The sequence below is a fragment of the Triturus cristatus genome, chromosome 9, assembly GCF_964204655.1.
Source record: "Triturus cristatus chromosome 9, aTriCri1.1, whole genome shotgun sequence".
NCBI classification, from domain to species: domain Eukaryota; kingdom Metazoa; phylum Chordata; class Amphibia; order Caudata; family Salamandridae; genus Triturus; species Triturus cristatus.
This window is the reverse complement of record NC_140592.1, coordinates 85,194,825-85,222,341: the sequence shown is the minus strand read 5'-3', so window position 1 is coordinate 85,222,341 and position 27,517 is coordinate 85,194,825. Positions and strand designations below refer to the sequence as shown.

The window sequence follows — 27,517 nt, the reverse complement described above, 5'->3', positions numbered from 1 at the left end:
ATGTTTTTAAAATAAACCGGTTTCGGGACTTTATTATCTCTTGAGACTAAAAAACACATCCATGCTCTCCACCCCCATATTTACATTAATTATATTTAAACACACCATCCAATGCTCCCTAGAGCCGGTCGCTATTGCAGATAGAGAGGCTGGTCTCTTTACTACATCTTGAAAGGGCTCCTGGTTTACAGACCTCCGGGACCCCCGACCCGCTTCTCCCCTAGCCTGATAGAATGTCTCACTCAACTAGCATTGCGATATGAAAAACTTTTAGTGCTTGGCGACTTGAATATGCTTTTTGATGATTCAAAGAATGTGGGGGCGGGGGAGTTATGTCAGGAAATGGCGACCTTACAACTTATGCTAAAATCTGATTTCCCCCACCCATCAACTGGACCATTTGCTCAACCCCATTTTCGCTAACGGGGAGGCCATAGTGGTGAACCTACCTCTCCCTGTTTTATGGTCAGACCATTCCCTGGTTCCTTTTGCGATGATGTTGCCGGGGTTAAAGGCACAGGAGAAATCCAAGAGGGAAATAGCATGCCTGAAGTGAGCTGGCTTTTCTCAAGATAAGTTTAACAGTGCTCTCTCGCAGGGTGGGTTGCCGGGGGGCTTAGATGTCGAAAGCGCTTGCGAAAATTTGGATGGCTGCATTTTGGAGGCACTGGACAGCACCGCTCCCTGGTCACAAAAAAATGCCGGGAAGAGTACAAAAATCTCCTCCCTGGTATAACACCGCCTTGAGAACTGCTAAAGCAGACTGTAAACGCCTAGAAGGGCGGTGGAGGAAAGACTTCTCGGACCAGTTTAGGAGGGAATATAAAGTCACTCTGAAGAGCTATCATGGGCTCATTAGAAGGGCTAAGGCAGCCTACTACCAGGAGAGAACTGGTGCGGTGGAAAACTCGGCAAGGGAATTGTTCCGGGCAGGGCCGGACTGGCCGTAGCGGGCACCGGGCAATCCCCCGGTGCGCCGCACGGGTGGGGGCCGGTTTTGGGCCCCTGGGGGCCGTTTTCGATGCAGAGCCGTTTTTTTGCAAAATCGGCCCTGTAATGAAATCGGCCGAAAACTGGCCCTGGCAAAAAGCTCGGCGGCAACCCGCGTCAAAAAGGGGGCCGGCCGAGCACTTTGCCAGAGCCGGTTGTGGTTCCCAGTCTGGCCCTGGTTCCGGGTCTACAAAGAAATATCCTCCCCAGCAACAACGGCAGTGCCAGCAACTGGCGCAGAGGAGTCGTGCAACCGTGTGGCGGATTTCTTTGCAGATAAGGTGGAGAAAATTTACTCCACCTTCCCGGACTCTGCTCGATTAGACCATGAGACCGCGGGGGAAGCAGGGAACGTTCTAGAGATAGAATGCATTGATAGATTTACCGTTCCCGCTCCAGAGCTGTTAACTAAAATCTGTATTAGTGTCAAATCGGGCTCTCAAAGAGACCCTGCTTCCCCTAAAGTGCTGGGAGGGAGCATCGCAACTCTTGAGCCATGTATTAAGACACCTCTTGGAGTTAACTTTTAGGACAGGAATAGTGCCAGCTAGATGGAAGGAAGCAGTGGTCCTTCCGCTACCCAAGAAACCGCACATCAGCCCAGATCAACTGGAGCATCTGCGTCCAATCTCCTTACTCCCTTACTTCGCAAAGGTTGCGGAGAAAGTGGTAAACGCGCAACTTACTGGGCATATTGGGAAATACAATCTCCTGTATCCCACTCAGTCGGGTTTTCGGGCCCTCCACTCGACGGAATCAGCCCTGCTACTCGCCACTGAAACCATTAGGAAATATGTGGACGAGGGACAGACAGCGGCCTTAATCCTGCTGGATTTAAGTGCTGCCTTTAAAACTGTTGCCCAGCATACCTTGTTGCAGTGTCTGAGGAAAGGAGGGGTGTCTGGCAGTGCATTAAGCTGGATGAAATCCTTTTTCTGAGCACAGTTTTCAGGTGAGGCAGGGCTCTCATTATTCCAAAGTCATCAAACTGAAACAAGGGGTGCCGCAGGGATCGACCCTGTTCAATCTCTATGTCACACCGTTAGCGGAGATTGCAGACGGGTTTGGGATCAGGGTTGTGTCCTTTGCCGATGACACTCAACTGGTGGTTTCCCTAACACAAGCAAAGGATACGGCAGCCTCCAACTTCGTGGCATGCATGCAAGATCTTGCATCATGGATGGCTAATAACTGCCTGAAGTTGAATGGCAAGAAGACCGAGGTGCTTGTGGTGGGGAAGGCCCCGTCGGTGTGGTCATCGGCATGGTGGCCCCAGAGGTCTGGGACCCACCAAAACGCCCTGCGCTCAGGCTAAGAACCTCGGGGTTTGGTTGGATACTAAGCTCTCCTTTGAGTACCATACCAGGCGGGTAGCAGGGGCCTGTTTCGGAGTCTTGAGGGGCCTTTGGAAAACTTTGGACATGCTGCCTACGGCAGCCAGGAAGACCATGGTGCATGCCCTGGTGACCTCGCGCCTTGATTATAGTAATATACTGTATCTGGGTGCCACGGCTAAATGCATGCATAGACTCCAAGTCATACAGAACGCAGCAGCTCGGCTGGTTCTTATGCTTCCGAGGAGGGCCTCCTCGAAGATGGCGCTGGTTTCCCTCCACTGGCTGCCGATTAGGAAGAGAGTCCTGTTCAAGACACTGTGCGTATGCCACCTTATCATTCAGGGGACGGGCACATCCTACCTGTTTGATTTACTTACTCTCTACTCACCAACACGCCAACTAAGATCATGGGGGACGGGCCAGGTGTGTGTCCCTGCCATTATGAGAGCTAGGATGGGCGGCCGCTCCTTCCGCTTTTTGGCAGCACAGCAATGGAACAAGCTCCCCATGAGCCTCCGGTTGGAGGGTTCGGAGGGTACCTTCCGGGAAAAATCTGAAAACTTATCTCCCCCCCCGATAGACACGCCTGGGTAGGATAGGGTGTAGTTCCGAGGCAGTTTTTTTGCACCGCAGCACGGGGATACACTGGCCGAGTATAACCAGGCCCTTTACAAATGTGCTTATTATTATTATTATGCCATATTGCAATGGAATGTTATCAATACTTATAAAGCACACTATCACCCTACAGGTACCCTGGCGCTTAGTGCCCAGCTGGTCAGCAAATAATAAAATAAGCAGTGAGCAATATAAACGAGGAGGACTGAAAGAACGATGGGAATCAGGCTCTCGGATAGAGCCATGTCTTTATTCTTTTCCTGAACTGGAACAAGTCTTCCAACTGTCTGATATCAGTTGGGAGTTTGTTCTAGAGTCGCTTTGCTGCAGTGCTAAAAGCCCTACCTCCTGATTTTGTTCTTCTAAATCTGGGCACTTTCACCAATTTAGCAGAAAAACAGAGACTTTGGGAAGGAGGATACCATACAAATTTGGTCTGCATTGGTTTCGGTCCAGCACCATGCAGAGCTTTAAACACAATGCAGAGTGACTTAAACTGTATCCTTTGCAATACTGGGAGCCAATGCAAGTCCAAAAGAGTCTGAGAGGCAGATGAGCATCGTGGCTTCATTAAGGCTAACCTGGCCGCCATTACCTGGATTCTCTGGAGTCTCGCAATCAAATACTTTGAAGACTCCAGTAGCAATGCATTCCAATAATCCAGCTGGCTCAGGATACTTCTTACTACCAGTGCCCTAGCCTGTGTTGGTAACATCGGAAGGATCTTCCGGAGTACTCTGATTAGGGAGAAACAACTCCCAACTGTTGTATTTACTTGAGTTTCTAGGCTCAATTTGTCGTCAAACCTAACTCACAGATTACGCACCGTCTCGCAAGGTACCAGGTTGTAGGGATGGGACAAAAATGTATTGGAAGTAGAGAAGGAACTTTCCCAGCTGCACAACATAAAACCTCTGTCTTATCGGCACTGAATTGTAAGGAGTTCTCCCTCAGCCAGTGTGCAGTGTCCTGCATTCATGCGTGGAAATCTTCCAATGATATCATACATAGAAGGCAACAATACTGACATATGTAATATTTTGAGCACAACGTCAGTCTGCATAGGAGAACTCCGTTATATAGATAAGAAACACAATAAAACATGTCCGCCCACACTGAAGGCTACCATAAATATCCGTATTCTGTGTGGGATGGAGAATGTTACACTTTCTATTGAAGACATGAAAGGATTGAAAATAGTTCAAGCCTAAGAAGCAAACTATTGTAAATGACAACTAACAGTGTTAACTATGGGTGGTTAGGTAGGTAGAGGAGTAAGTATATATGTATGTGGCATTTGTATAGTGCAGACCAGGCTTAAAAGGCAGTGGCTCGCTATAGAGGGTAAATAGCAATAATACAGTTAACAAGTGATTGGAGAAGAGCTGGGTTCTGGGAGCAGATGTGTACTGTTCTAGCACTGTGTACTGTCCTTAAAGAGTTGTGCGTATTACTCTTTAAGATGAAGCAAGCGTGGGATAATCGTGACAGAATGCAAACAATGGTGCAGATCCGGGGTGCATATATGGAAAAGCTGCGCACTTTTTGTCTTTTCCTTTGTTACACACTTCTTGGTCACCGGTCCAATGGTATCCTGTCTGTGGGTGTGCTGAAAGCCAAAAGAGATGGTGAGCTTGTCAGCCAGATAATGCAGGGGTGTTGGTTGTGATTGATTTATAAATGATAACAGCTGGTTTTGAGGAAGGTGCAGGCCAGCAATGGAATGAAAAAGTGAATCTTTCATCCACAACACTTTTTTTTTTTTTTTAATAAGTGTTATTTGCTTTGCATCCTATTAATGTAAGATTACCTTTCAAAAACGGTGGAGGGGTGAGGCACTTTCTGAGAATGCATTGCAACATCAAACATTCCCCACCCAGTATACTTGTTGCAGCGTATCCTGTTTCGTGTGCGTCGTAACCCCGGGTGACCTGCCCGACCATCTCACTGACATCAATATTCTCTCTTTCTCACCAGAAAGACCTGATGCTGGGCGAGATACAGAGGGTGAGAGAGAGACTGCGCGCAGAAAGGAAGTCCGTCGACGAGTCTGACTGCGGCCGGCTTCCTGCAAAAGAAATAGTTGCCAAATACCTTCAGCGAAATGTCGGGCATCTGCCGGAAGAGGCAGCTGTTATCTATGCCACCGCCATCTGCCAGTGCCTGAGGAAGAAGAAGGCAGACCTGTCGAAGGTGAACGTGCCAATTGTGGGGTTTGTTTTCTCTCTCGTGCACCCCGCCAACTGAATTGTTCTCTTTGCAGTTTAAACAAGCATTGGCATAGCCAATAGGTCTCGCCTTTGGGACCTTCTAAGTGTTTAGCCATGCAACAGTTGCATAACTAAATACTTATAAGGTCTTAAAAGCGAGACCTATTGGCTATGCAAAGCGGCCGCGCGGCCGCGAAAATAAAAGTGATCGCGATCACGATCAAACATCAAAGTGGCCGTGCGGCCGCGAAAGTGAAAGTAATCGCGGCGCGCCCGCGCACATGCACTGTAGCTCTAGGCTGGCCAAGTAGCACTTTTTGGAGCCCTCTCAATAAGTCTCGCCAGACCAGCGCATGCGCTGGGTCAGGCGAGACCTAAAAACATAAGGTGGCATGGCGGCTGGCCAGGGGTTTCTGGTACCAGTGGAAATTGCCTGACGTGTTGGTAAATGAAATGCAGCATTTTTCACAAAGTTGGCAGTGCTTCAACTTTCCTCTTTAAACACGGCCAATGGGTGCGGTCCTTTAAAGGAGTTAGTTCGACCACCTATACAGCAGGTTCAGCACCTCGATGAATCTACATCATTGGTATGTGAAGGCCGAACAATAGCAGTCAGCGGCCTGGTACATGATGCAGTGTTCTGTACATCATGAAATCAAATGGGCAAAAACAGGTACAACCAATTTATGTACTAAAAAACGTGTAAACGTTCCGAGTAAGGCCAACTAGCATGCCAGCCCTAAACCCAAGGAATGAGTTGGATGAACTTGGGGCCCTTAGCAGAGAGTCTATTCATTGTCTTTACCTTCTAGTCTTTTTATTTATTTATTTAGGAGTTTTATATAGCGCTAGCCAGACCCGAAGGTATCGGAGCGCTTTACAACGAAGGTGATGGGAAACACAATACACAAATGTAACAATAGTGTACATATTGACAAGTTGCGAGTCGAGTCTTCCGTGTCTGTACCAGAATACACTAAGTGATCAAAATATTCAAGCCTGGCAAGTGGTGGAGTGGGTGGGTAGGGAAGGATGTAACAGGTGAAGATGCATGTACTGTTAGTCCCTACATAGGGCTAGGTCCTCTTCCCGAATATTAATGCCCAGCAGGAAAAGAGTTGACCCTACCATACGATAAGGAACAAAGATTGGGACATCGTGAAATGGCGCCCGCCTTGCTGTCTCGTGGAGCCAACTTGTCCCCTCAATCTCAATAGCTAAAGGAGTGGGCCCACAGTTGTTCACATCAACAGGCTTAGCACGCTTAATAATACCCTCGATCGAGATGGAACATCTGTAACCCTTTTTGCACGCATCTTGTGGTTTACACAAATATAGATTCAAATTGCTATTTGTTGTGGTCTATGAAGATAGACACCTGGAGCCAGGAGGTATTATTTAGTCTTCTTTATTCAGTCTCCAGTACAGGTCACATTAGTCTTGACTCCAGCCAGCCTAGTGTGGTACCAGCCCCACCAGGAGCAGCCTGCCTAGCTGCTCAACCCATCTCTAACTGCCAACACTCATCCACTCAGACACCCAGGCATCCCACGCATCACAGGCACACCAACATTCCATGACCATCTCACGCTCTGGCTGAGCAGCTTGAGGCAGCAGGGCTGGAGTACATGTTATACAATTAAGTAGGGTATAACACTATTCGTACGTTGTCTTTGTACAACCTGAAAAGAAATGGACAAACATCACTGAAATATATGAACTGAGACTCCTCCACAAACAGGGCCGGACTGGGGACACAAACCAACCCTGGCATCCAGTTTGACCGGCCCGGGGGAGGGGAGTGGGGGTGCTAGTGTGAAGCACTGCTTCCGCTTTTGTTACAGGGAGCCGATATTGCAGCTCTGCTTCAAAACTGGCCCCCTGTACCAAAAGGGGCCCCCATCGCTCCAAAACCGACCCCCATACTTCCAGCCCATCAGGAAAACGCCCGGTGCCCGCTATGGGCCAGTCCACCCTGTCCACGACCATGTTTCAAAGGAGAAACCTAGATCACGAGGCCAGCCATTTAATTGATTAGAACTAGTTCATTCACCTCCCCACAGATATTACATTTACCTTTAAATGCCAAGAGGAGGTAAGAAAAGTACAAGCATTGGCATAGCCAATAGGTCTCGCCTTTGGGACCTTATAAGTGTTTAGCCATGCAACAGTTGCATAACTAAATACTTATAAGGTCCCAAAAGCGAGACCTATTGGCTATGCCAAGCGGCCGTGAAAGTGATCGCGATCAAACATCAAAGCGGGCGTGCGGCCGTGAAAGTAATCGCGTCCAGCGCGCGCGCCCGAGCACAGGCACTGTAGCTCTAGGCTGGCCTGGTAGCACTTTTTGGAGCCCTCTCAAAAAGTCTCGCCAGACCAGCGCATGCGCTGGGTCAGGCGAGACCTAAGAAACGACCCACTATTACTGTGAACAGAGATTGTCATTTGTAAGAAACTGGGTGTTTTTTGTCTCATTTGTCCTCTGGGGGAAGGCGTATATTAAAGTACCAAAAGGTCCGTATGTGAAGTTAAATTGTACGACTTTTACTCAGAATTAGCCCTTCTGTGCTGTTCTTTCTATGTAATGCCCATTTTGCAGCTCTGCGAGCAATTGAGAAGCCAGTTTGAAAAGTGACAGGTAAATCTAGACATTACTCAAAAGTAAAAGCAGTGGAAACAGAGAATTGATCCAAGGTGGACAAACATTCTAAATGTGGTTAAATATTGTAGACATCCCCATCTCTCCAGAAACGACAGACTTTTGGGTCTATTCCAAGAACGGCCCAGCATACTCTTCAAATCATTTACTCTCCATAACAAATTACTTTGCACTGGGGTTCGCTACGTGTACTGCATTAGAATAAGACTTGACTATCTCAAATGTGTACAAAAGAATACTTTATTGTAGCTCATAATTGTGAAGGTGTTGGTTAGTTATACCAAAGTCCATTAAACTGGATCCTTTTATTTGTAATATGGCTCGAATAGCAATGGTAGATTTGATGAGCCATGACAAACATGCCTAAATATGATCACAGCACAAAATAAATATTTACAACTCAAGACCAAGTTTTGAAACTATTATCAATTAAATACGTCATTTAACGAGGCATCTGCATACTTGACAATTCTTTCTTAAAACAGTAAAAAACATTCATGGAGTAAGCGTTACATTTTAGTTAACATTGCTCTTGCAGCAGAACTAAAGCAGCAAAAGATCAGGCATACATTGGAGGTGAATATGAATTAGTTGGGTAACTCTGGTATTGCAGCAGACAATCTGTGTCCTCCGATGTATGGTCAAGCAAAGATCCTTAGGTGGAGAAGTGTGGCTCAATGATTAGAGTGGCAGACCCTGATGCAGAGGTCTAGCCCGGGACCAGGGTTCAATTCCCCGCCTCGGCGGGTCTTGGGCTCAAAAATTCCACGGACCTGATAATTCTCGCCTCGGTGCCTATTCCAATCATGGAGTCCCACTCTGCAACTCTGGGCAATAGCTTGCTTAATCTCCACAACGGCCCCCACAACGCTAAAGGATGCCTGGCCTCCACCTTGGGGGTGCCCAGGAGTGGATGCCTCACAGGGAAAGCCAGGATGGGTTCCACAGCGGTCTTCGTACAAGCGCCATGAGACCCTTGCCGTTGAGTAGTGCACTATACAAGTATCAAATTTACATTTTATTTTACATTTAGTAGATACTGCGCTTTAGTCACCAGTCCTCTGATGTGCTGTAATCGGTGAGTGCAGATGCACAGTGTATTTGCAAAACTTTTATTTGGCCTCCATGATGTCCGTTAGTCATTGCAGATCGTGCAAGATGGGGCGTATGTGCATGCAAGAAAACAGCTGCAAGTATTAGAGCAGCCCCTGGAGCTTTCTCATCAAAGATAGGAGCTTTGCATATAGGGTATTCCCATAGTCCAGTCATGTCCAAACACAGGCAGAGTACAGTGTAGACTTCCAAGTTTCTTACAGTGAACGCAGACATCAATATTATGTGCTGGGAGCACGCTACCTAGCACCATCTCTTCCCACCTCAACTGCTCCTACAACATCCCCAACTGTACACTTCCTATTCCATAAACCAATTTTGGAGTGGAAAGAGAAGCACCACAAATGCCTGTAGTATCAATTGTTAGTAACTCAAAGTTCAAAGACCATTGTTTTCCAGTTCAACTTGGTGCTCGTCAGTTGGTATTAACAAACACTCCATTGCTTTCCAAGTCACGTATAGAGCCCATAAATACCTAATAAACAAATTGCCGGCACTCCAAAGAGAACAATATTGTAGAAATATATGACGGTTTTATTACTTCAGATGGTATAATTCCAGCCAGCTAAATGTGTTTCGTTATGGTAAGTATAAACCATTGCCTTCATCAGGGCTCCCCTGGTGCGTAGGTATCTTCAGTATTGGTAACTGTGATAATGTATCCCTTGAACGTATTCCTGATCTCAAACGGCATTGGTATTAGAGATCAGGAATATGATCACGGGATACCACTTCCCAGATTTTGATTTTAAAAGATGCTAATAAATAAACAGAAGGACTACTCATGTACCACTGCAGTATTGTTTTCTTGGTAGTGCGTGCAATTTTTTTTATTACTCCCCAATCTCTACCTTATCTGCATTTGTTCAATTTTATTCTTTTTTTTTTTCTACTGCTTTATTCTCTTCTTTCGTACCATTTCCCCTTTCGCATTGTTTGACATATGGGTTGTCAGGAGCTATGATCTTATGGTAACATATGAGATGTGATTGGTCAGAGGCAGTGAGCAGATCCTACGCTAGTGGTACCATTTGAGATGTCCATGGTTAAGGAGAATGACTGTCCATATGATGCTCCAGTGGTAGCAGTGTACTTTTAGATATGATTGTTTAATGGGACCAATCAAAGATCCGATGTGGGACCCCGCTTGACAGATCACCCTGAAACTTTCTAGGAAGGAGCAGAGATAATGAAGTTGTTTTGGGAACGTTTCGTGAAGATTCGTGTAACAGCACAAAAGTTACCAATGCATTACAACTATTTAGGTTTTGTTTGCTAAAACTAGGGGCATATCGTATATTTTATTAGTTTGATATCATGCCAATTAGGCAATACAAACCAAACATCTCATGAAAGAATAATTTAAAAAAATAACATTTTACGAAATTCATAAAATCAATCTGAACGCATAATCATATACAGATCAGTACCACCAATTAAGGAACTACAGAACAGTAGAGGATAAAAAAATGGTACACACCTGCAGCTTAAAAAGATAGTTACTATGCAAACCTCACACCAGTACCGAACCTCTGACTGCTTGAACACAAGCTCCGACCTAAAAATAAAGAATCTGGACTGTAGAAGCAAATTGTGCAATAAAGACAAATTGACTATATAGGCAAATTGTGCCAAACTGCATGCAACTTCACATTCCACAATGTAAAAGATGGTAACCGGATAAAATTCTTACAGACCCACGGTCACAGTGTTAAGCCAGGAACCGGAAAAAATATATATATTTATATTTTTAATTTATTTATATATTTATTTTTTTGAAGATTGGCCTTCCCCTGTTAGAAAAAGGGAAGTGTCCATGCAATGGTTCCAGACCTCGAGGACCCAAGCTCGACTAAAAATATTGATTACATATCCAACTCAAATCCCTAACTAAATGTGCTCATGGTAGCTAACCTTTCAGATATCACAGAAAGGAATTTTGCTAAGGCCCAGCATACTGACAGGTCATTACAATGTAAAATTATTCTCCATAAGTCACTAATGCAGCAAACTTGCAGCTTTCTAAAAACCAGCATTAACAGGCTGCTTATTTTAGCGAAGTGAGCACAGAAGACAATAATGTGGGGAAGTGACTGTGTATCAAGATTGAAGGATGAGCCATGTCCCTCCCTTCCTGACTAACCCCTTTCCACCTAACAAAGGAGGGAACCTGGCCCAACCTAACCTTCAGGGCCCACTGCCGTACAGATTTACTCTTTATATCCCGCAGGTACAGCCGGATTAAACCACTATAATCTGCCTCCAATAAATGCTGCAGGTTAATTCTCTTCTGAACAGCAGCATGGTAGCTATTCAGCGAACACTTTTACTAGACATTTTAATGCCCGTTTCTGTTGAGACGCAGACATATTTAAGGGGGCATACCAGGCAGGGAGATTCAAGGAAGACTGGATTTCCTGTAGGTTGTCTTCCCATTGACCTATACACTTATCTTGTACATGGAGATAATGAAATGCCTCAAAGAGCCTTCTTCGGATTTTAAAAAGCCCCGGCCGATAATTGAGCAACTTCTGTTTATATTTAAGAAGGATGTAAAGCCCAACTCAAGCCTAAAAGCGCTATTCACTGAACCAATGGGCAGTCCGAACCATTTTTTTAAAATGGTTGTTTCAATAATTTGCAAATGCTTCAAGTTTTTGTCTAACAAAATCTTGCAGCCATACAGTAACAGATTAACAATGTTCGCTCTGTACGCCTCTCTCAGAACATCTACAAACTTGTGGCCCAAAGCTAAATTGGGTCTTTGTAGCGCTCCAGCAATAGACCTGGCGTGTGATTCCTGAAGGGAGACCTGAGCTTTTACATGTAGATTATGGCTAAATAACAGGCCCAAGTATCTATTTTCATTAACCACCTCCACTTGAACACCTTCTAGCCACCACCTAAACCTCGAGGACTGCTTCCTTCCTCTTGAAAAAACACATGACCTTAATTTTGTCCATATTGATAATTCGGCAGTTTGTTTTGCAGTACAGTGAGAAAAAATCAAGTTGCCTCTGAAAACCGACTGGCGTCAGGTCTAATAACGCTGTATCATCTGCATAAAACATAGCAGACATAGTCTCCCTCTCCAATTTAGGAGGAAAGGACCCATCCAGATTTAAACCTACCATGGCATCCGCTATATAAATTGAAAACAAAAGCAACCCCAGGATTCACCCTTGCTTCAACCCATTGGGGGTACTGATCTTTTTCGACAAGGCCCCATAACCCCCAAGTTCCACTCTAGTCCATTAGCCCTCATGCAACTGAACAAACAGCTTCAAAAGACCCAGGGCAGTTCCATCTTTTCCCAGAGAAGAGACATATTTACAGTGTCAAACGTGGTTGACAAGTCAATATATGACATATAGAGAGGCTGTTTCCTATTGAGGGCATATTGCTCTATCAAGAAGTTTAATATCAAACATCCGTTCGTAATGGAGTACTGTAGAGATATTTAGTGCTGATGTCATAGGATGGTCACCTAGTTACGGGTAGAATGTAAACAAAGAGGGGTTCCAATGGGAGCGGTTACTGAAAGGAGGATTGAGATGTTGAGGCTGTCTTTTGCTGGGATGCTGAACTATGAATAAACCTACATAAACCACAAGAAACCTATGAAGGCTCTTCTTTTCAAGTACCCTTTCTGAAATCCCATTTGGTGTAAAGGTAGGATTCTAGCAGCGCTCACCCAATCTTCTATCACGCCCTACAAATGCATTGCATAGATTTTACTCTGGATGTCCAGGAGGGTGATTATACGATAGTTAGACGCTGAGCCCTATCACCCTTTTTAAACAAAGGCACCCTAATGCTACCTTTCAAGGATTCAGGCATATGATGCCCACCTATTATTTCTCTAAACAGTGCCATGGTCTGTGCCCACAGGCCAGGGTTAAGTTTAATAATGTCTAAGGGAATGCCGTCTGGCCCTTGAGCTTTTCAAACCTCTAATGACCACTTCAATGCTACTAACTGAGGGGATCAGAATAATCTCTGCCTCCCCCATGACGGGCAAAGTCGGTAGATATCCCAAGGCCCACCTAACTTCATCTTTCACCATGTACAGTTCTGAGATGTAAATAACCCAGGTATCTTCAGGGATTGATGCTGCTGTTACTTTTGTGGCTAGCCGGAGTATACTGTTGGAAATGCGCCAGAAACCTTTTAGGTTTCCAATGCGCAGGGAAACCATTGCCTTTGTCCAAAGGCTCTTTTTTTCTCTCCACCTGATTTGCTGCAAAGCTTTCCTGAAGGTTTTCCTATGTTGCCTTATCAGACTCTCCCTTAATTCCTCACCTGCTCTGTACAACTTTCTAATTCTCTTGTTAAGTGCTGCTTTAGCCTCTGACTTTTCCAAACTCGAAGATTCCTTACTAACCCGACCCCTTTCAACTCCTATGAACACCTTATCTCATATAGAAGCAATGAGAATTTCAAATGCCTGGACTGTGTGTAGTTAGGGGGAGTTGGATTGCACATTTAATAACCTCAACATGCCATTTGTAATATGGTGTTTGTTTGGCAGACCACACAATTTTCGGCTTGTTTTTACAGTACAAGGGCGGACTGTTAGGCCACATATTTCTTTGCTGAACCACTCTAGACAGTAAAAGAATAAGAGGCTTATGGTCACTCCCAGCAAGGTATCCTGCCACTAAATCCTTCACCATCCCAAAGTACTTGTTAAAGAAAGCCCCGACACAGATAATAGTCCAAAGAAATCATAAAATCCCTAAATAAGACAAACAACATCATACTTAACAGATACCAAAAACAGCTAGGCCCCCTTGCAGGTCGCCCAAACCGCCCCTTGACTGCTTTAAGACTAAAAACGACTTTGTCAGGCATCATCCAATCCTCAGTTGCCCAGGTTTCTTGTAAGGCAGCAATTCCAACTTTCTTGTCCTTAACTTCCAAGAGCAAATCAAAGTTCCTTTTTAGCCCAGCAATGTTCCAGGATATAAGATTGACGGGACTGAGGGAAGAACCTGGTGCTGGATAGATGTAGCATACATATCTAAGCCTGACAGCCTAAGCTTATCCAGGGAGCTCAAAACTTCTTCAGCCACCACCCTAGAATAGAAGTGAACCCATATGGATGGCCAGGGAGCGGCTGACACGCCGGCTTTATGCTGGACGACCAAAGAGATTGTTCAAAGAGATTTTAGCCAGCTGTGGACTAGATTGAAAGAGAGATAAAATGCATGATCTATTAAGCATCCCTTCTGCCTCGGAATCAGAAATGATATCCACAATTGAAGAACCCACACAACATCATTGTAAGGATTGGCAGTGGAATTTAACCCCCACTATGTGTCTTCCTCTGACCTAGCATTCCCCGCTCCAGCTCCCACAGGGATAGCCCCCTTTCCCTGGGTAGCCAAGAAAGCAATATGAATAACTTGAGCGGGCTTGAGGACCACCCTATTATCCACCCTCGTGAGCTTGGTTGGAGTTGCAGCTACGCCAGGAGAAGCAATACCCAGGGGTACAGAGGAAGTTTCAGAAGCATGGGAGGGAGGAGCAGTGGGCTTCTCAGCTGTCCAGTCCCCAGCCTGAAATCTGACCTTTCTTGTTCTTCTCTTAGTTATTCCTCTCAATTTCCTTTTTGCCTTATGTTTGATGTTATTTTGTTCATTGAAAGTTTTTCCCTTTCCAGAGGCTCTGGCTCCTGTTCAGTAATGCCCGGCCTAATCCTATTAGCTTTGTTAAAGATGGGAAACACTCAACGTGAATCACTTTTATTCACGTCCAGTTCTTGTTGAATGGGTCTCATCTAAAACCTGCAAAAGGGCATACGGCCTGTAAAGGACAACAGGCCAAGCAGGGCTCTGTGGTGGGTGACAGCTTGCCAGATGCAGACTTTCAGTGTTCTATCGGCCGAGGAAAACCATTTCCCCAATTGTGTTTATAGTGTTTCTCCCTAGAACTTTGTTTTGTGAATGGTTCCATAGAGGACTCAGATGTTCGTCAGTTTTAGCCATTGGAACCGATTAATGCAGGCAGTCATTGAAGCTTTTGCCTCTACCCCTGATGGAGCTTTGACGAGACAGGCCAAATAAGAGTAGAGTTTGTGACCGCATCATCTGAGGATTGCAGCTGGCATCAGGCAACTGTGAAAATGCATGGTGCTGGTTTGAGGCGGAATGGAAGTGGCTTTCATTGTAGTGCTGTCCTGCAACTGAAAAGCAGAGTTAGCTCTTGTGTTTATGTTGTATGGATATTGTGGAAATACTCATTCTGAAGAACCAGGGAGGACGGGTAATCTCCTTGAAGCATTAGGAGGAATTCTATGAACATATACGTACAAAAATATTTTTTCCAGGAACTTGTTCCACTCAGTAAGTTCTTGACTAGGTCTCTTTTGTATTGTTTTGTTTTTGATAAAAAAGAATCTGGAATAAAATCGCTGCTTTTTCTGTGATCACTGAACAGTGTAAGCCCCCTTGAGGATGTGGAGGAGAATTTCTATGTGTAGCTCTCTCGAGGTACAAGATAATGATGGAGAGGATGTTCCTTCCTGGTTGGGCAGACAGACAGGTGGTTTCTGTACAAATCCCAGTGTATGTCCAGAGTGTTTAATCTGTTGCCAGACCATTGGTCTGATATCAATTTCATACAGGGGCAAAAAACGGAAATTCTCCTTCCTACCTGCTGTGATGGTGTTGAATGGTGGGTGGGGGGGGGGGGGGGGCGGGGGAAATGGGGCAGAGTCCAGCTCTCTTTTGGTTGTCCTGGAAGTACAAGTGAGTTCCATTCCTTTTCCTGACGGACGATCTGCTATTGAATATATACCCCTGGTGGTATCCGGACTGTCGTGGAGGAAAATATGGTCAGAAGTATCTCCCGTTTTGATTGAAACCTCCCCTGTATGCCTGGTGTGAGCCACGAAAAGTGGCTTCGACTTAACATCGATATTGCATAACTCCAAGGGAATGTAACATTGTTAGTGTCATGTTTTACAGGGAATTGTCCATGTCTTTTCCAAATTAGATGTTTTGCAATGGTATGTCCAGGATCTATGCATACATCTTTGGACCGAAAGCTGTCAGACACCCATGCCTTCATAAAACAGCTGCTTCTGTCAGCTGGCAGAACCCTGCAATGAATACATTAATTGCCACATTGATGAGGACTACAGATGGCTTTGCTCTCTCCTTGATAATTACCTTGCAGTCTCTCATCTTCAGGGATGAGGTTGATCAGTGTCATGCCACATCTGGTGGTCACAACGTCCCACGATTGCTAAGACTTTTACAACACTGAGTGATGTAGCTGCCATTGAACTAACCCTATGGCCCAAATTGTCTACACGCCTGACTTTGCATGGATGTTCCTTCAAGAGATGCTGCTCCAGTGAAGTCATTGGGAGACTGAATCTCGTAGCCACCCTCTGTCAGAATATGAAAGCAATCTATGTCGTCTAGAGGAGATTCTGTTTGAATGGGCGATGTATTACCCTTTTGGGCTAAGATATAGTCATCCTATTCATCATTGCCTTCGTGGTCTCCCTGTGGGAGTTAATCTTTTTTCAAATTTGAATACTCTGAATCCCATGAATCTTGGTCCCCATGTTTCTAGGGGTTGGTGGTACCAGTCGGTGAGTGACAACTATGGAAGTTATCTCTGGTAGCACAGGAGATGAAGGTATAGTAGGTATGGTTGGAGCAGAGGGCAGGAGTAAGTTGTCCAGCAGGCTCTTTTGAAGCAGTCTTTGGAAGGTATCCATCAACTGCTGAAAAGTTTTCAAAAATGCAACACACCCCTGCATGACCTCTGGCTCTTTATACTAATAAAGCCAGTAAGACTAAAGGGGGGTTTGTCCGATAAGGTCTGTGGCTGATACTTGTACTTCTGGTAGACTTCCTCTTTTTCGAAGGCTTCTTCCTCAGATCGAGGGAAGTAATACACATCCAGCTGTGTAGCATTATGTCAATAAGTATTTTTACTGCACGGCTAATCACCCTGATGGGCATCCAGGTGCTAGGCTGCAGGTCACAGATGAAGAGCCAGGTCTTGAGTCCCTTCCTGAAGTGGTTCAGGGAGGGGGAGGAAGTTGCAGGCTTTGGCGGCGAGGTGGGAAAAGGATTCTCATCCAGCGTGGCGGATACGATGTGAATGAGTGAGGGCGAAGTGTGCAGATCAGAGGTCTCTGGTGGCTTGGTGGAAGGTCAGGTTGTGGTTCATGTAGTCTGGTTCTTGGTTGTGGAGGGCTTTGTAGGTGTGGGTCAGGAGCATGAACTAGCATCTCTTCTGTACAGAGAGCCAGTGGAGGTCTTGCAGATGCTGGGTGAAGTGCGTCCTCTTGGACAGGTTGAGGATCAGTGCGGCTGCGCGTTTTGGACTGTATGGAGTTTTTGCATGAGTTTGGTGGAGGTGCCGGCATACAGTGCGCTGCCATAGTCGAGCCGGTTGGTGACAAGGGCCTGTATCATCGGCTTACTGGTGCGTAGCCATTTAAAAACTTTTGGGAGTGTGTGGAAGAAGGCTGAGGCGATGACTTTGACCTGGGTTTTCATGCAGAAGTCGCTGTCCAGTATGATGCTGAGGTTGCGGGCATGGGGTTGGGTCTGAGCTCCGCCAGCCACCAGGAGGTGTTCCAATGAGTGGTGTGTTTGCCGAAGATCAGGACTTCCATTTTATTGGTGTTGAGTTTTAAGCAGTTGTTTTCCATCCATGTTGTGACGTTCCTCAACCAGGTGTGGAATTTGGAATCTGTCACGGTGGGGTTCGCCTAGAGTGAGATGACAAGCTGAGTGTTGTCCACGTAGGAGATAATATTAATGTTGTGTGATCGGACTATGTCTGCGAGTGGCGTCCTGTAGATGTTGAAGAGGATGGGGCTGGGGGATGATCCCTGGGGAACTCCGCAGATGGTGTGTTTGGGTTGCAAGGTGAATGACGGGAGGTTTACTCTCTGGGTGCGTCCCGTGAGGAAGGATGTCATCCTTCTGAGCGCGTCTGTGATTCCGATCTTCCGTATGTCACCTATACGGTGATGTCTAGTCACTGAGATCGGAGTCCAGAATCTGGTTGAATAGACTTGCTGTCAGCTTTGTAGATGAAAAGATAACTGGAGTTCAAAAATGCTTTGTGGACTAGGTAGGAGGCATCATTCCTGGGTTTGTCCTCAACAATGGGGGGAAATGCATGCTTGGGGTGGTCGTCCAAGGTGGTCTTGTTGCCAAATAATTTTTTTTGTCTTTAAAAATGTTTTCACAGTCATCGAAGAGATGAGATCTCAATGGGGATGTTGTTGACAAAGTCAACAGCGGTGGCATTTTATTTGTCGTCAAGGATGTCTGAGATGTTACCACTGTGTACTGCAGTTAAGTCAGGGCATGAAGGAAGCTGGATTTTGCAATCTTATGCGCAGGTTGGTGTTTGCCTTTCCTGGAGTGTTTTCCCGAGGAAATTCCATTCCTATAAGGAGGTGGCTGCAAGTACTTTAGGTTGGCTCTGGAGACTCCAGGTTTCCCTTTTTGCTATATCCTTAGTGAAAGTGCTTGGTGGTGTACTTTTGACAGAATGATCTCCAGAGGGGCACTCCCCTTTTCAAGTAGGACATTTTCCTTTCTCCAATACTTATAATGCCAACCGTCTCTCCTTATCTTTCAGAGTCTAGGTAAGAAAGGTTTTTACAAATGCTGCCGTGTGAAATCTACACTGGATAAAGGCAATAAATACACTGCTTATCCCGGTCATCCGTATAGATCTTTTACTGTCCATAGACAGAGCAGTAATGATGCCAATCTGAAAGAGGCAATTGGTTATAGATTCCTTACCTTAGAATTACCCCTAGGCGTCAGACTGGATCTGGGGAATTTTGCATCAGCAGTACCCCTGCGTGTTGAAAGGTGGCGTCAGTCGGCTCCGCATTCTTCATTGGCGTCATGGTTGCCGGGATGACGACGCGGTAGCTACTTAGACGCTGCCCTCTCACGCGGACGTCAGTTCTTTCTTTTTCTGCGCCAGCCAGTGCAGAGCCGGAGAGAGCAGTACCTCCAGTTACTTTTTGCCGACTTTTGTCGACATCGATTTTGAGTCTTCGACTCCTGGTGCATGTCAGAGGGCCATTTCACGGCTTGCGGCTCCTGCAGCCAACTGATGTCGGTAATGGATCTGCACCACGTGTGCCAGTTTTGCCTGGAGCACAACCTCAAGGTGCTCCGACTGCCGGACCATGAATCCGGAGTCTTTGCGGGAGTGGTCCTGAAAGCTTCGAGGCCCAGCATTCGGCTCCCCGCCGTTCGAAGTCCAGGTCGCATGAGAACTCAAGGTCCCGGTCGCGGAGCCACCACCACCAGTCTTCTTCAAAGTATTCGCTCTCCTCAGGTAAGTCGCACAAGAAGAAGTCGAAGAAGCACCGTCGCTCTTCGACTTCTCCCCGTCAGTTGGCCGACGGTGCGAAGCTCAAAGGGTCGACTCAGTTTCCCTCCCTTCCCGGGGCCCGGAACGACCTCTACCCAGCTTCGCACCTTTTACGCAGCGATGCATGCCATCTTTGGGCAGCCCACGTCCGCCGGTGCACCATCGGGCCCTGCAACGCTGGCGGCTCCGGCCCCGGCACCGCAGGCCCCCCCTTGAATCCAGGCCTGGATCCGGATCAGCACCGGTCTACCTGATTACACCTCCCCCGGTGCAGATTCGACCAGCACCACGTCCGCAGCCTCCATCCTTATGTAGACACAGAGCCGGAGCGGCGTTGACAGATGCTGGATCCGGCGTGTACAGGTACCTTTGTGCCCCGTTTTACCCTGGCTCTTTGAGACCATGTTGGCAGCCACAGGAGGGTGAGGAGGACTGGGAAGGGTTTGGAGACCCTTTGACTGACCAGCTGGGTTACGAACCGGACTGGAGAGAGAAACTGGGGGAAGCCAGTGGTCTGGATACCTCACCAGACCTTGGCATGTTGTCTCCTCCTACCGTGGCAACGGAGGAGGGAGCGTCTAACGCCGTGGTGTTGCGTAGGGCGGCCAAGGCTCTCAACCTAGAGCTACCTACGGTGGCAGTCAGGACTAACCTACTGACAGAGGTGCTTAAACCGGCAGCGAGCTCTTCGGAGCCCCTGTTGCCGGTTAATAAAGCCCACACGGACATCCTTTTGGGCACCTGGTCCAGGGTCAACACAGGGGCTCCTGTGGACAGGATGATTGGCCACCGCCCGGCCCCGGGCGACTCCACTTTCCTCTCCCAACACCCCACCCCTGAGAGCTTGGTGGTCCAAGCCTCCACTTCCCATGGCACATTCCCTAATGCATCACCCAATAGGGAATCCAAAAAGCTGGACCACCTTGGGAAGATGTTTTCTTCCTGCAGCTTGGGACTGCGGTCAGTAAACACTGCATGTCTGTTGGGCCATTACACCCACTCTGTGTGGGATACGGTGGTGCAAATGCTGCCCCAGTGCCCAGAGGAGGCCCGGGCCGTACTCTACCGTGCAGTTGCTGAAGGGAGAGACACAGCAAAGTTTTCCATTCGCTGTGGACTGGATACCGCAGACTCGCTATGCAGGACGATTTCACCGTCGGTAGCCCTTCCAAGTCCTTGGGCGTCTCCACCACCCGCCCTGCGCAGTCTGCTTTTTGCCCCTTTCGTGGCTACGGAAGGGGTGCCCTCACAACGCCCCGCCCAGAGCCAAAGCCAGCACAAGCTTTCTAGCCCCTGCGCGGCTGGGGACGTGGGAACCACCAACCGGGTTCCTGGGGGCCAGTCCACCACAGCCCCCTCTGCAGCAGCCTCCAAACCCTCCTAGTCAGGACTTTCAGGGCCACCTATCGCCAGTGGGCCGCAGTATTCGCCATCACCTCCCCCACTGGCGCACCATCACGTCTGACAGGTGGGTTTTGCAAATAGTCTGAAGGGGCTACTCCCTCCCCTTCGAGACTACCCCTCCATCCATGCCACCTCAGCACCATCGCATGTCAGAGGATCCTCTGGCCCTTCTCCAACAGGAAGTTATGGCTCTCTTGGCCAAGGGAGCCATCTAACTAGTTCCCGCCCCAGAAGTAGGTCCCTGCTCACACTACTTTCTGGTGCCCAAGAAGGACAAAGGCCTGCGTCCTATCCTGGATCAAAAGAACATCAACTGCTTCCTCCAGAATGAGAAGTTCAAAATGTTGACGCTAGCTCAGGTCCTGTCTGCCCTCGACCTGGGAGACTGGATGGTAGCGTTGGACTTGCAGGACGCTTATTTTCACATCCCTGTCCTGCTGGCCCACAGGCGTTAACTAAAGTTCACGGTAGGCCACGAGCATTTTCAGTTTTCTGTGCTCCCCTTCGGCCTTACCAGCGCCCCTCAGGTGTTCATGAAAGTGATGGCGGTGGTCGCAGCTCATCTGCGCAGATCAGGGGTTCCAGTCTTCCCTTATCTCGACGGCTGGCTGTTAAAGGTGGGCTCGCCCCAGGCTGTCGTCTCCCACTTCTAGACTACGGCCGACCTCCTGCATTCGCTGGGGTTCTCCATCAACGTGCTGAAGTCGCATCTGACTCCCTCTCAGAAGCTCCTCTTCATCGGAGCAGTTCAGGACACTACGTAGTTTCGGGTCTATCCTCCCAATCTGCGAATCCGGGATATTCGGGCTATGATTCCGATCTTTCAGCCTCTATCCCGGGTTTCGGTCATGATGACCCTCAGGCTACTGGGCCTGATGGCCTCCTGCATCCTGCTGGTGGACCATGCCAGATGGCATATGCTGGCTCTGCAGTGGGACCTGAAGTTCCACTGGACTCAACATCAGGGGAACCTGTCCGATTGTGTCCAGATCTTGGAGGGCACTGCACACCATTTGTAGTGGTGGATAACGAACCAGGATTGGGTCGACGGCAGATCCCTCTCCCTTCCCCAAGCAGAGTTCACAGTGGTGACCGATGCATCACTTCTGGGATGGGGAGGTCACATGGGGGAAGTGGAGATCAGAGGCCTCTGGTCTCTGGCGGAGTCTGGGCTCCACATCAACCTTGTGGAGCTTCCGGCAATCCGTCTTGCACTAAAAGCATTCCTTCCCTCTGTCCGGGGAAGAGTAGTGTAGGTGTTCACGGACAACACCACTGCCATGTGGTACTGCAACAAACAGGGCGGGGTGGGGTCGTGGACCCTATGTCAAGAGGCTTTCCATCTCTGGACCTGGCTGGAACATCAGGGCATATTCCTGGTGGTTCAATGCCTGGCAGGTTCCCTGAACGCCAGGGCGGACGAACTCAGCCACAGGTGCATGATAGATCACAAATGGCGTCTTCATTCGGAGTTGGCGCAAGGTCTCTTTCAGCAGTGGGGAGAGTCTTGGTTAGATCTATTCGCCACCAAAGAGAACGCGCAATGTCGGCAAATCTGCACTTTGGAATTTTCAAGGTGGCACTAGCTAGGCGACGCTTTTCGTCGCGAGTGGAGTTGCGGTCTTCTATACGCCTTTCCACCTATACCACTTCTGCCCAGAGTGCTGAAGAAGATCAAGCACGACCGCGCCCAAGTCATCCTTGTCGCTCCAGATTCGGCACGAAGAGTCTGGTATCCCGAGCTGTTACATATGGCCATCGATCCTCCGATCCGACTGCCTCTTCGGGAGGATCTTCTGTTGCAGCAGTGGGGGACGGTCCTCCACCCGAACCTGTCCAGCCTCCACCTCTTTGCGTGGAGATTGAGCAGCGGCAGTTGACAGCTTTTGACCTTCCTCCCGAAGTCTGTGATGTTATCTTGGCAGCCAGGCGTCCCTCCACTAAGACGTTATACGCCTGCAGGTGGAACCAATGTGTGGCATGGTGCACAGCAAAGGCTGTGGATCCCCTTTCTGCCCCTCTTTCTGAGGTTCTCTTGTTCCTCCTTTCTTTGGCCCAGCAGGGCTCTGCTCTGGGCACTCTTAGGGGCTACCTCTCAGCCATTTCAGCCTATCTTAGGATTCCTGATCAGCCTTCTGTTTTTAAATGCCCTGTTGTAAAAGGCATTACTCATCTTTTTCCCACTGTTCCCTTCGTAATGCCTCAGTGGGACTTGAACTTGGTTCTTACGTATCTTATGTGTGCTCCCTTTGAGCAGCTACATAACTGTCCTTTCAGGCTTCTGACTTTAAAATCTGCCTCTCTGGTGGCCATCACCTCTATGCACAGGGTGAGTGAGCTCCAAGCTCTTTCTTCCAAGCCTCCTTTTCTGGCTGTTCATCCGTACAAGGTCGTCCTCCGAACTAGACCTTCCTTTCTTCCCAAGGTGGTTACTTCTTTCCACATTGGTCAAACCATCACTTTGCCCACCTTCTTTCCGCCTCCGCATCCTTCTAAGGAGGAAGAGAGGCTTCACAATGGGTGCTTTCTTTTTTTTAATTTGGATCGTACCAAACAATTCCGGGTGGATGACCAGCTCTTTGTTGGCTACATGGGCACCAAGAAAGATCAGGCCGTGCACAAATGGACCATCTACAGGTGGGTCGTTTTGTGCATCAAAGCTTGCTACTCTTTGGCAAAGAAGGAGCCTACGGTAGGACTGTGCGCCCATTCCACCAGGGAGATGGCAGCTTCCACTGCTTTGGGATGGGGAGTCCCCCTTAATGACATCTGTCCAGCAGCTACATGGGCATCTCTGCACACGCTCACAAAACACTACTGTCTGGACAGCCAAGTCCGGAGAGACGGCTTCTTTGGCTGTTCTGTTCTCCAGGACTTTCTGGTGTGAACTTGGTTCGCAGACCCACCTCCGGGTTTGGTATTGCTTGGGTATCTATTGTAATGTAAGGAATCTATGACTAATTGTCTCTTTCAGATTAACAAGTTACTTACCTTCAGTAACTATATATCTGTAAGAGACAGATTAGTTATAGATTCCTTACCGCCTCACCCATCCTCCATGTTCTGCGAACTGACTTCTAGGATCAGGGAATCCCTTTCAGGGCCCTAGTTTTGTGCACCAGTGGTCAGTGTCTTGCATGGCTCTGCGCTTCTGGCGTGGAATGTTGTGTAATAGAACTGACGTCAGCGCGCAAGGGCAGCGTCTAAGTAGTTACTGCAACGTCATCCCGGCGCCAACGACGAACGCGGGGCCGACCGACGCCACCTTTCGACGTGCAAGGGTACTGCTGATGAAAAATTCTCCTGATCCAGTCTGACGCCTGGGGGTAATTCTAAGGTAAGGAATCTATAACTAATCTATGTCTCTTACAGATATGTTGTTACCCGAATTAAGTAACTTGTTCATTAGTGACAGAGGAGAGGTCTCCCTGGCCCACAAAATAATTCTATGAACAACTCCACTGTCCTCTGAAAGCCGAAGATGAGGTTGGGTAAATTCCAAGGTAGATCAGTAAAGCAACAGGATATGGTCACTGAGAGGTTAGAGAGGAAATCTTCTTGCAAACTCGCTCACACACTACATGCAGTAGAAATGTGAGTTATGGTGGCCTCCAAGAGAAGTAAGAGAGCTTAGCACTTCCACCTTATAGGCTGAAGTTTGAGTATTTTCAAATGAAGTGGCTGTGGTACAACACAAACACTTTTAGTGAGGCTATTTTAACTCTGTTTACTGCTATTTAATGTTACTGGGGACTCTCTGCCTGATGACTGGAAATTATTCAAGCATGTAAATATATATATATGAAAGATCCAATGCAGGAGAAATGCTTGGTTACTAGCAATGATCACCTGGCTTTTTTTCAGAGCTTCATTTATGGTTTATCAGTGGTTGCTCAGTGAGAACCCGATACATATATAACTCTGTTAGTGTTTGAGATCTGACTGGTCTGTGGTTATTAGTCATATAGACTGCACATCTAGCCACCATTTAGTAATATTTTACATGCGGTTGGTCAGTGATAGTGATCACAGAGGTCACTAGGTTCTTGCCTTGTAGCATGAGCGTTCCACTATCCTAATACTTAGGCTATGATGTTCCTTAATTGAGACCTAAAATTTCTTTTGTGTGTTTTTGCTAAATACTGTATGTTATTTATCAACAGATATACGCACTAATGGAAAAGGCTGAACTGAAAAGGCATCATCCACATCGGCCTAATATGGGCAATATTCATGTACAGCGGAATAATTATCCAGAAGAAACTGATGAGGATTCGATGTTAAGCAATGAAAGTGTCTACGGTGAACCTTCCCTAAAGACCAATGGTGTCTCGTCAGCACAATTCCAACAACCTGAGAAAGCTTGCACGCAGGTATCGAGGACACCTTGTGAATCTGATGAGTCCGACTTTTTCAGCAACTTTCCAACATCCATATCTAGAGCTGGAGGTGAAGCAGCATTGCCAGACAGCACCACCTTTCCCAAATCCCATGCAGACTTGAAAGCAGCTGGAGTCTGTAACATGGAAAGGTGTGGTGGCGTTGCAGAAGACCAAAAAGATTCCTGCCCTCTGCCTTCTGCATCATTTGCACTGGAAGAAAGTCAGTCTCTGTCAAGTACAACTCATTTGGAAGAAAGAGGTGCTTCAAAACCGGGTAGGCATATTGTCCTCACATAGCATCACATGTAATTCACCTAGACACACATGAAAATAGGCTGGAATAAAGGCGTATGTATTCATTAAGACAACAAATCTTACATTTATTGAGCGCTGCCACCCAAGGTTGAACGTACAAATGAGGCCATAACCGTTGTTGCAGCCAAGTAAACAATGTCTCCAAACCATGGCCTGTGTAAGGCAGTCTGATGATGTCCTACAAGCAGTAGGAAAGAGGGGGTGACTAGTGTTAAATAATGGGCCACATGATCTGTTGTCTGCTCTGCTGCCAATCATCTGCCTAACTTAATTCCTTGGGCCTAAACCAGTTGTTCTACATAAGCCGGCTAGTGCTGCATTATCAATCTTTACTTAAGGCTTTAAGTGATGCTTTTGTGCACACATCAGGGCAAAGAGGTTAGGTAGATCATTCTCCTCACCAAATAAAGGATCTTGCAAATGTTTTTCAATACTACAGTTCAGAGCCAAACAAGTGTATGTAAATGGCCCGAATTCAACCTGACAATCTAAAAGGAGTGACATTTATAGAAATATGCTAGAGAAAATAACATTGCCTTCTCATCTGATGTACTCTATATTTCTTCATGTTAAGTAATTGTTTGAATATTACATTTCTTCTCAGGGGCTCTATATAGTCTCACTTTGTTTCCAGTAGTAGTCTCTTAAAAATGTGACACCTCAGATTCATCTTTCCCAACAATCGACCTTTCACAGACTTCTCCTTTTAACCCCTCAAACATCTCCAACTTACTACTTATTTTTTAATGAAACTTCCCCTTACAGTCGGGTGGGTACTATATATTTAACAAAAGAAAGTTTCTCTGGAATAGGAAACAATAGTGCCGTGTGCAGGCACTGCCGTTGGCACAGGAATTCCCTGGAGTGAAGGTCTGGGAGTATTGCAGTTGCTTTCTACCTGTGCTCTACAGCACATAGCATCTTATTTTATTCCCCTTTTTTTACAATTGCAAATACTAAAAAAAGACAGGGTTGGCTGGGTGAGTTAAACGCTCACCAATTACATCTGTAGGTCACAAGTTTAAATCCCAATAAGATTGGCTCAGCCCTCCGTTGTTGTGAGGTCGGCAAACTGAGTATCATTAAACTGAATAATAATGGCATTTGTTACTTACCGTGGTTATAGAAACAGCAGAAGGGTGGCATGAAACACTACATCATAACAATTATTATTGTAATGTACAATGTAAAATCAATTCTATTAAGGGCTCAGAGGCTCATCTTTCATCATTTATTAATCTCAGCAGCCCTAACAACAACATAAGCGCATAGGACTACAAAACCCATGTGTCTAATCCAAAACAAGTTCACCAATCATATGCTTCGCTCATTGCATAAGAACATCCCCAAGGACCAGCACTTCCTCTTTTTTCATGAAAAAGGCTTTACTTAAGGTAATCCATCATCGCTACTCCTGTTTTTGTTCTGATCCTATAAAACAAGGACATCCAAATTACCCATGCATGAAACTGTGAGAAATCACCAATCCTAGTAAGTCCCAACATACTGTCAATGAAGCCAAAGGTTCAACTAAAATTCCCAGGAAACAAAATGTGTGTACTTAAGGAAGGTAAAGACCCTCAGATATTCCCCAGGTGGGATAATCCTTGCTTTCAAGTCCTTAATAGAATTGTAGCTTTCCTTCAGGATTGCTAGGAAATTTTACATTGTATTTCAGGGCCAGAGGCTCGAATTATGCTAGTTTAAAGCTGATCAACAACAAAGGATGCTACCGCCATCACTGGTTTGAAATAAAACTGCTGCGAAGTTGATTCTGATGACCAATCAGCCGCTCTTAGACTATCTTCCATGTAAGCCATAGCATCTCGTGCAGAGTGCGCATCAATTCCCGCCTCTGTCACAAACCACCAAACCAACCTAGCTATTGTAGTGGAAGACATTGCTTTGAAGGGTTACTTCAAGGAAATTTTCAGCTGCTGAGTGCCCACAGGTCTGAAATAGTCTCATAAGCTTTAATACATCTGACAACACAAAACTCTGGGTGATCTGTGAAAGCTGGATATTGAACCATCCTGATATTGGTTTTGGTTCTCTAAGAAACCACAAATGTGATCCCTTTTGGAGTGAAAATTCTAAATGATCTGTCCAATG

The 27,517-nt window shown here is 46.8% G+C and overlaps 1 protein-coding gene across 3 annotated transcripts in view; it reads left to right on the top strand.

Annotated features, from left to right (window-relative positions):
- Positions 1-27,517, top strand: part of IRAK2 (interleukin 1 receptor associated kinase 2) — a 292,230-nt gene that overhangs the window by 230,011 nt on the left and 34,702 nt on the right. For all 3 annotated transcript variants that reach the window (XM_085624476.1, XM_085624478.1, XM_085624477.1), the window contains 2 exons: positions 4,923-5,138; positions 24,872-25,364. In XM_085624476.1, coding sequence (XP_085480602.1) covers positions 4,923-5,138; positions 24,872-25,364 — 709 coding nt within the window. The remainder of the gene's footprint in view (positions 1-4,922; positions 5,139-24,871; positions 25,365-27,517) is intronic.